General features: G+C 57.1%; 1 protein-coding gene across 1 annotated transcript in view; it reads left to right on the forward strand.

Annotated features, from left to right (window-relative positions):
- KCNK3 (potassium two pore domain channel subfamily K member 3) overlaps positions 1-9,280 on the forward strand; it is a 38,450-nt gene extending 29,170 nt beyond the window's left edge. Inside the window, exon 2 of the mRNA XM_027621906.2 lies at positions 6,031-9,280. Coding sequence (XP_027477707.1) covers positions 6,031-6,956 — 926 coding nt within the window. The 3' untranslated portion in view covers positions 6,957-9,280. The remainder of the gene's footprint in view (positions 1-6,030) is intronic.
- The last annotated feature ends 790 nt before the right edge of the window (positions 9,281-10,070 follow it).

Genomic DNA, 10,070 nt, shown 5'->3' on the forward strand with positions numbered 1-10,070 from the left:
ACTGTGTCTTACAGCTGATCCCCTGGAGTGCCTGTGTCTCCCTCCAGCCCCCACTTCTCTCTGGCTGCCCCACCAAGCCCAGGGCAGCTCCAAGCGCAGGCCCCTTCCCCGCGTCCACCTCTGCACCAGCCCGGCTTGGCCCAGAGTTCACAGCCTTTTGGGTGCCTCAGGCCACAGGTCTGATCCATCTTCTCTCAGGGCAAACATTAGCCTGGCTGGTGCCATATTTACATTAGATAACTAGGTCTACAGGGAACCAGGAAACAGGGTGCAGCCAGGCACTGCCAAGGGCTACGTGTTTCTAATCTACAGAAGGGCCGGGCCAACCAGAGAGGGGCCATCTGAGACGCTCAAAGTCAGAGACCTAGAGAGAAGACCTTAGAGTTCTTGATGCTACAGACGAGCATTTCCCAAGCTGCTCCAGGAACATTGGTCCAACAACATGCACTGTAAGGAAAGCGCTCAAAGGTCAAACAAGCGGGAACACTCAGCGCATTCCCCCAACTTGACCCGCCTCGCACCTTTTAGCCCGTGTGAGGCGCTGATAAAGTCCACACTGAAATCCAGTGATGACAAGTCCTGTTAAATTCAGCATTCATCTCATTTAATCGAACCAAGCAACCCTCTTTGCATCCAACAGTCATGAGCAGTCCCTGGAACTGGTGTTCCAGGAAATTAACCTGGGGAAACACGAATCAAACTGGTGCTGAAAGGAACTTTAAAGACCATCTAATCTTGATGTTCCCCAAAATATTCATACTCATAATTAATATTCATTGATGCCAATGCCCTAAGCATCCTAAGTCTGCCAACACCTCAAAATGCCCACAGCAACTCTATGAGGTCCGTGGATCATGGGTCCCATCTTAAAGATGAGGAAACCGAGGTCCCTGAAGATGAGTTCCTCGCAGGCTGTGGGCAGTCATGGGTGCCACTAACCTGCCAAGATCCCCTGTAGCAAACAGAAATAACCTATTTTCAGTATTTCAAAAGCATAACAGTAACTTAATTCAGTCTCTAGAATCAGTTAGCCCATGCTAATCAGAAGTTCTGATTGGCAGGGCTGCTCTTAATTCATTTTGATGGGGGGAAAGAATGAATTGCTTTCACAATCATCTATCCAGTGCCTGTTCTGTTCTATGCAGCAGCTCCCCGCACTGATCAACACCTTGTACTTCATAAATAACGTCTTTCAAAATTTAGACTCTACTAATGGGTGGGTTAATAGAAAAAAAATCATTCAGAGGTATCCACAGCAGGGAAGATAATGGAAACCTTTTATCTTGCCCTGTCCCGCAAGTCACAGAGGAGGAAGATCGAGGTCCAGGACTTGCTCAAGACACAAAAGTGGTTGTGGCCAGGGCCAGGCCAGACCCCCAGATCTCCTGCCTCCATAGCCCCATGCTTTTTTCTCCACCCAAGGCTGTGGCCAGAGTTCTGGCTTTGTAGCCAGCCAAGCCAGGGATAGGAGGTCAGGCACTCAGACTGGGGGAGCACATGAAGGCAGTGGGGAACGGGCAGCTGAGCCCAGTCCAGCCAAGGCCATCACCAAGGGTTCAGATTGGCTATTTGTGCTTTGACTAGAAGGAAATAGGCCACCAAGAGAGAAAATCCAGTAAGGAGCAGGGGTTGGGGGGGCTGCTGCTAGACCCCCTAACCCTCTGCATCTTCCTGGAAGACAGCTTTGGCCAGTTTCTGAGCTCCTTGGTGATATCAGGAGGAAAACAGAGAAACTGAGGCCCAGGGCTTCCTGTCCCACCTCACATTTTTCCTGTTGCCCCAAATATCCATAATTAATATTTATGTCTGACCACATAATTAATTTTGTATGTCCAGCCACCTGGCTTCCTCAGGTGAATTCCATGCCTCTGGCCAGGTTCCAGAGCCATCTCTTAGCTGAGCTGCTTGCAAGCAGGCGCTGCTGGGCCCTTGTTGAATGAACAAGTCAACCTTGGTCACACTGAGCCACAGGGCCGAGGACAGAGCATTGAATGTGGAGTATAGTCCTGGCTCTGCCATTCACTGGCTATGTAACCTTGAGCAGCTCACTTTCCTTCTCTGGACCTCTATTTCCTCATCTGTACAACAGAAGGACTGGGTCATAGGATCACGATGCACTTTCCCGGCTCCGAGAACTTGTATGTCTGGCGGATTCAGGAAGGGAGGCTGGGAGATGAGGGGGCGCTGACAGCCCCAGCCGGGGCTCTGAGAGGCAGTAGCCTAGAGTCTCATGGTCGTGCCATGAGTTCTGGCTGGTCAGTCCATCAGGTCCTGGGAGGGAGGGTCCTCAGACCAGAGCGCCAGCTTCCATGTGTGTCAGTGACACACAAGGACAGATGGAGCCCCTTGCCCAAAGACTTGCAGAGCTGGACAGCAAGGAGAAGGTGGAGACTGCCTTTTGCTCCCTCTCTGGTAAACCCATGCCCGATGTGGGCAAGGCCCAGGCAGGCGGTGGGCCTGCTGGACGGCAGACAGGCCTTGCCAAATTCCCAGTTACTTCCCAGAAGTTTCAGGGTCCCCCGGGACTGGCTCCACCCCAGCTGGCACACCTCCCAGCTGGGCGCCCACGTCAGCAGGTCTTCATAGCTCCCTTGCCCTTTCACCCAGTGACAAGAGAACAGATGAAGGGACGGGAGCATGCTGACCCGGGGCCAGGTACTTGCAGAAGCATCTGGTTCCCCGGGCATCGTGCTCCTGTTGCCACTTGTTCCACATCCGGCTCAGGGCCGTGCCCAAGGATGAGGCTCCAAGTGGAAGGTTCACCTCTCAGGGCCTCAGTTTCCCATCCTGGTCACCGTTCCTCGGTGATGAACTGGCTCTGAGGCATCGGAATGAGAGATGAGTCAGAAAGTCCTAGAGGCCTTGGCCAACTCACAAGGCCTCTCCAGCCTTTTTCAGCTATAAAACAGAGATAGTCATAATAATGGCCTTGTGGAAGTTTTTCAGGATTAAAGTTTAAAATGTATCTGAAGGATAAGACCTTAAGCCTCAGCCTGTGGGAGGGAGGGAGGGCAGGCCTGGGGTTGGGGGGAGCATCTGACCCCAAGGATGAGGCACATCCAGCCTGGGGCGAGCCTGGACAGGACGGTGGACAGAGCGCGGCACGAGGCTCTGGCTTGGTAAGAACCTTTGGGTAAGCCTGGATGTGCCACTGCTTTGCACACCAGCAGGGGGCAGGCAGGGGAAGGAGTTGTCCCTTCTGGCTGGGAGCTGGGGAAAACATAAGGGCACTCAGGATCGAAGCCACCAGGGGCAGGAGGTCGCAATGTGTGGACAGGCCCAGGGGAAGAAGGTGGCCTCATGTCTGCAGGGACCTGGGCGGTGTTCAGACCAGAGAGGGCCTCTCTGCAGCTGGGGGACCTTGTGGGTAGCCACAGTGTTGCTAGGCCCGCAGACACTGGGTTTACTAAAGGACTGTGGGTCCCAGAGAAGTCGGAGCCTCCGAGTGAGCACAGGGCAAGGTGGTGGTGGCAGCGAGAGGGGGTCCTTCTCGCTGACCGCACAGAGGCTGCCCTACCCCCAGACCACAATCTCTGGCGGCCTTTTCCCTATGAGATTCCATCACCACTGCTTCATCACAAACCCCACAGGTTCTGAAGCACCTGCCCTTATAGTCTCTCCTTTCCCCCTGACGGCGCTGTGCCGGGCAACCAGGCGGGGTATTAACAGCTGTAGCTCGACCCACCCCCAGAGTGCAGACAAGGCAAAAGAGGTCCAGGGAGGGGATTGGATTTGCCCAAGGTCACACAGGCAGCGTGTGGTCCAGCAGGGGCTGGGCCCATGCTCCCCAGTCGCTGTCAGGCCCCATCCACAGCGCTCCGCCCTCCCCCACCAGTGCAGCGCCGGCCCGGCCCCAGCCCCGGGGCACAGGGAAGGACAGGATGAGAAGCAGCTCTGGCTCGGGGCCTGCCCAGCTGTCGAGGTGAGTTGTGGTCTGGCTGCCGTGGCCGAGCTGGCGGGCACAATCTGTTCTCACCCTGCTGGGACGCGGACAGGCCAGGCATGGCGGCTCAACAGCTCAGCTAGCCAGGGCCCTGGCACAGAGTGACACAGTCAACAAGCTCGGTGCCCTGGTGGGGAGCAGGGGAGCCCACAGCCTCATACGGTTCAGGCAGCTGTCCCCAGGTCTGCCTAACGTTTCAGATTCAAATGGCCTTGGGCTGCTAGAGATGCCAGCTTGACTGGAACTGAGCTGCCCCCCAGCCTGGAAATGAGAGGGAAATCTGGCCCTTCATTCATTGCTAATCATCGTGAGCCATTATTGAGCATTTGATATGTACCAGACTCTAGGCTAAGTGCCTCATACACATTACCTCATTCAGTTTCTCCCAAAAAGGCCTGGGAGACAGGTTCTACTTATTAGCCCCATTTTACACATGTGGAAACTAAGGCTCACAGAGGCTTTTAAAAACAAAACAAAAAACTGTCCATGGCAGAGTCAGGATGTGAATTCAGATCAGACATCAAAGCACAAGGTACCCTACCGTGCCAGCCACACGTTTTGGGCCTACTCCACGGGCCTGGCTGGCAATGTGGAGGGGAAGCTTGTGAGAAGCATGACAAGGTACAGCCATGCCCACCGTGCTACTCCCAGCCGGTGTTTAGCTGTACCTATGTAGTTGGAGGACCGAGGGGACAGAGCAGGGATGGTGGTAAAATTGGCCCTGGAGTTCAAAGCTAAACATTCTCAGTGCCACTCAAAGGAGAGAAGATCACTTCCAGTGAGGAATCCTGGACAGCTGCATGGAAGAAGCAGCATCTGGTTCCATTTTTGATAAGGCTTAGAGAGGAGGAAAAATTGGAAATCCTGCCAACCAGCATTATTTTGTTATAATAATCCTATTAATAAAAGTAATAAATATCGTAACAGCTCAGTGAAAAAAAAGCAGGTCCAGGACCAGCAGACCTCATTTTACAAATGAGGAAACATGCTCAGATAGGGTGAGTAATTTGCCCAAGGTCACACAGCCACTAGTGACAGGGCCAGAACTTGTGCTTAGGGCTTCTGAGTTCCCATCCAGGGTCTTTTCCCCTTCAGGTCTCCAGGCACAACTCCTGACTTAAGGCCATTTGATGGTTGGCTCAGAGGGAGGCTTTGCCTCTGCATGGCTCCCAGCTCAGTGAGGGCTGGGGGCAGTGTGAAGGAGAACAAACCCAACAGGGGTTGGGTTTGTCTGGCTGGTGACAGTAACACCTAGAAGGACAGGCAGGGACCCTGCTTTAACAAGGGCAATGCCACCTCTCCATGAGGACAGACCCTACTTCAGGGCCAGGCACAGAGGATGACCCCAGGGCTCCAGACTGGTGGCTGATGAAGATCCTGGAGCATCATTCATCCGGCTAACAGAGAGGCAATGTCCCCTTTCTCCCCTGACATTGGTCGGCCAGCTGCCTCAGGGAGACTGGTGGGCCCTGGTTGCCAACTACCCCTCATAAGCATTGGCTGGCAGCAGGGAAATCATCAAGGAGCCATCCATGCCTCAGTTTCCCTCCCTGCACACTGAATCATGGGATGTCCAAACTCCATCCATTACAGTCAAGGAAACTGAGGCCCAGAGAGGACGAGGAACAGGTCCAAAGCGCACAGACACTGCACTAGAAGCCAGGTCTCCCAAATGACCTGTGAGCACCCTTCACCCTATCTTTGCTGCCTCCCTCATCTCTATGTGTGAGCTCCCACTCTAGATTTAGAAAAGTTAGGTCTTTGAAACCAGACTCCAGTTCAAACGCAGGCTGCTCTACTTCTAAAGGGTGTGACCTTGGAAAAGTCACTTAACCCTCCCTGTTTCCTCCTTCCTTCCTACCTACCCTACGAACTCAACCAAGAGCATCAACAAGGAACTGGCACAGTGTACAGGGTCAAGGATGCGCCCATAAGCGTGTGTTGTCCTCTCTTCCGCTGGAAGGAGAAGCCCGAATCTGCAAAGTTGGGGAGGTGGAGGGCAGAGATCTCGGGGAAGGGGGCAGGGTTTCTGGAAGAGCAGCCCCACAGTGCAGTGCTTTCTCTCCTCTTCCCCCGCTCTCCCCCAGGCTATGGCCACGCAGCACCCAGCACGGACGGCGGCAAGGTGTTCTGCATGTTCTACGCGCTGTTGGGCATCCCGCTCACGCTCGTCATGTTCCAGAGCCTGGGCGAGCGCATCAACACCTTCGTGAAGTACCTGCTGCACCGCGCCAAGAGGGGTTTGGGCATGCGGCGCGCCGACGTGTCCATGGCCAACATGGTGCTCATCGGCTTCTTCTCGTGCATCAGCACGCTGTGCATCGGCGCCGCCGCCTTCTCCTACTACGAGCACTGGACCTTCTTCCAGGCCTACTACTACTGCTTCATCACGCTCACCACCATCGGCTTCGGCGACTACGTGGCGCTGCAGAAGGACCAGGCGCTGCAGACGCAGCCGCAGTACGTGGCCTTCAGCTTCGTGTACATCCTCACGGGCCTCACGGTCATCGGCGCCTTCCTCAACCTCGTGGTGCTGCGCTTCATGACCATGAACGCCGAGGACGAGAAGCGCGACGCCGAGCACCGCGCGCTGCTCACGCGCAACGGGCAGGCGGGAGGGGGCGGCGGGGGCGGCGGGGGTGGCGGCGCGGGCGGCAGCGCGCACACCACGGACACCGCCTCGTCCACCGCGGCGGCGGGCGGCGGCGGCGGCTTCCGCAACGTCTACGCCGAGGTGCTGCACTTCCAGTCCATGTGCTCGTGCCTCTGGTACAAGAGCCGCGAGAAGTTGCAGTACTCCATCCCCATGATCATCCCGCGGGACCTCTCCACGTCCGACACGTGCGTCGAGCAGAGCCATTCGTCGCCGGGAGGGGGCGGCCGCTACAGCGACACGCCCTCGCACCGCTGCCTGTGCAGCGGGGCGCAGCGCTCCGCCATCAGCTCGGTGTCCACGGGCCTGCACAGCCTGTCCACCTTCCGCGGCCTCATGAAGCGCAGGAGCTCCGTGTGAACGCCGCCGCCGGGGCCTGGAGCGCCTGGGAGTGCGGGGGGGGGGGGGCGGGCTCCTGCCAGGGGTGGGGGAAGCAGTAGGGGTCGGCGAGGAGGCCCCGTGGGGCTCCCCCCACGTCCCTCACCACCCTCCCCCGGCCCCCCCCATCTCCAACTGTGCCTGCTCGCGCACCAGCCGGCAGGAGCCCGGGCTCTGAGGATGTCGCAGGACATCCGCGCCCTGCAAATTCCGAGAAATGTGAAATTTGGGGGGTGGGGGTGGGGGAGGGAAGGCAGAAACTGGGAGTCTCTCATCCCTCTGGAAATCTAAGGAGCTCCCCAGCTCTCAGAGGCCCTGCTGGTACCCAGACCATACCCCCTCCGCCCTCTCCTCCCTCCGGAGGGAACTTCGTGTTCCTTGTAAGTTTGCATCTCTATTTATACCTCTGTCCTGCCAAGTCTCCCACCTTCCCGAGGCTCCAAAAGCCAGGGTGTCTTTGTTCAGGTCACCCCCACTCAGCCCCACTCCCTTTCCTCATCCCCAGCTGTGTCTCCCAACCTCCCACTACCTTTTGTGTTGTTTTGCATGGCTTTGCAGTTATGGAGAAAGTGGAAACCCAGCAGTCCCCAGAGCTAGTCCCCAGAAGGCAGGCAGACTGAAGCAAGGACAGGCAGGCTGCAGGAGGGACAGGGAAGGGATGGGGAAACAGCGCCCCCCACCCCCAAGTCTGCAGCGTGGTCCATGGGAGTTCACTGGTCTCCAGCCACATCCGGGCGGGAGAAGTCCAGCCTCAGACACTGCCCTTGGAATCAAACAGAACACTTCATACTTGCCATCCCCAGCCGCTGCTGACAATGACCAACTCTTAAATCTGTGGAATGAGTTTCAGCCTCCGAAAACCCTGTCCTGACTACTCATTCATGTGATTCTCACAACGCCCCCGTTAGGTCACCAGGGCAGGAGTTCTCATCCCCATTTTACAGATGACACGGACACCCGGACCGGTGACGTGACTTGCCCAGGGTGACACAGATGGCAAAAGGCCCCGAGGGACAAGAACCCAGGCTGCTTGTGCTGAGCCTCAGCGCCCTTTCCTTTGGACTCCTCTGCCCACTGTTGAAAGCGAGGCTCCTGCCCTGCACCCCCAGGCGTTGTGTGAGCCCCTGGGGCTTAAACCAGAAGCAGACTCCAGGACCGAGCCGTGTCGGGGCTCCGCCTCTACGCCGCTTGGCCGGGAGGCAGGCCTTCCGCATGGGCCCCTGAGGCAGGGTAGGAGCCCTCAGTCCCTGGACTGCCTGCTTACAGACTGGGAAGCAGGGCCGAGGCTCATGGAAGAAAGGCCAGGAGCGGGGGCTCTCGGGGTGAGGGAATGGGGCAGAATGAGCTAGACAACTGTCAGGCATATCCTCCTGGGACATTATCCCTGGCTCCACAGCCAGTGTTGGTGCCTGTGTCCCAGGTAGCTAGAGATAAAATAAGGCTGCAGCAAGGAACGCCCCTCCCAGGCAGAGAGTTCGGACCCGGTGGGCCCACTGCCCTCCCCGCCTGCAACCAAAAACCCAGGTGCAGAACAGCAGAGGGAGGTGAGGCCCTCGACTCCCCGGTTGGGCCCCCAGCTGGAGGTGTTCCCGTGTCTCAAGGCAACCTCGAAGGGTGGGCAGGGGGGCCCCCCTCCCCACTCAAAACTGCCCTCCCGCGTTGTGCCCCTGTCAGCTCTCTGCCACTGCTGAGCAAGGTCAGCCCTGGTGTTCGGGGAAGCTGGAGTGGGGGAGCCACAGGGGGCTCGGCCTCGGCCGCACCCCAGCCACGTGCTCCAGCCTCTGGGAACCGCTGAGAGAGAAGAGGTCTGGCCGGTGTGTGAGTCCTGTCTCAGTGTGGAGGGGAAGAGGGCCCGGGACCCAGGGGCGCCCTCTGTGTTATGTGTGGGGTGCTGGCTGCCTCTGTCCTGCGTGTGACCCTGCCCTCGAGGGGTCCTGTCCTGTCGGATCCGAGGGAGCCACAACCAAAGTCGCAGGGAGATGGTGAGGAAGGAGGCCAGACGGTCCTCAGCAGAGCATGGCAGACTGCTCGGTCTCCAGCTGGGTCTGTCCGGGAACTGGAAGGCCGGCGTTGCCTCACGCCCTCCCGCTGCAGGCAGCCTTTCTGCTTCCCCAATGCCTTATGCCTGGGCACACTGCCACAGAATATGCAATACATGTGGGTGACATGCCCCACGCCCACACCCCACCCCGGGCAGCCCCTGGACCCCAAAGGCTACGGCTGCCACGGCCTCCCTTCCGCCCCTCCTGCCTATCTGTCTTCACACTGAGAATGGCGTCTAATAAATGCTGTCCATGGAGACCAGGCGCAGGCTCAGCTGCCTCTGTATTGTATACCCTTGGCACTGCCAAGGAGCGAGGTCTACAGACACACCTAGCTGACGCGCCTCAGGCAGACCAAACCCTTTGCTTCAGGGGCCTTAGGAAGAAGCCCTGGGGCAACACTGGCGTCCCTTTTGTAATTTCCTCCAAAATCCAGATTTTCTCAGTGTCATCCTGGAACGACTATGAGAGCAACATAAGACCTGAGAAGAGAAATCACTTGGTCCAGTCCTCCCCTCGTACATGAGTACACTGAAGCCCAGAGAGGGCAAGTCACTTGCTGTGAGTCACACAGGAGTGAATGGCAGACCCAGGATCAGAACCAGAACTGAGAATCCCAAATCCAGTGTTCCCCCTCCTCACGTGGCCTGCAGAGTCTGGCTGGATGCACCCCAGCTGACAGTGACCCCTCCCTGTCTGCCAGAGTGGGGATCCACCCTCTGATCCCAGATCAGACCCGGGGAGCAGATGCACCCTCGCAGCTGGTGCCAGAGGCTTCCAGATGTCACTGAGTACGGCCCACAGTAACACCTTGTCCACCGCAACCCCATTTCTATCTGCCTGCCTGCCTTCCTGCCCACCTATCTATCTTTCATGAAATAATACTTAACCCCTACTATAGCCAACACATTCTAATATTTTCTATTCTAGTTCATGTTATAAAATGCTGGTCACAACCCACTAAATTGATTTCTCTATCCACTAATGGTTTGCTTCCTACAGGTCGAAATGCTCCAGGGAAATAAAGGGGGAGGGTTGGATAGGGGCAACTTCT

The sequence above is a fragment of the Zalophus californianus genome, chromosome 8, assembly GCF_009762305.2.
Source record: "Zalophus californianus isolate mZalCal1 chromosome 8, mZalCal1.pri.v2, whole genome shotgun sequence".
Classification (NCBI taxonomy): Eukaryota; Metazoa; Chordata; class Mammalia; order Carnivora; family Otariidae; genus Zalophus; species Zalophus californianus.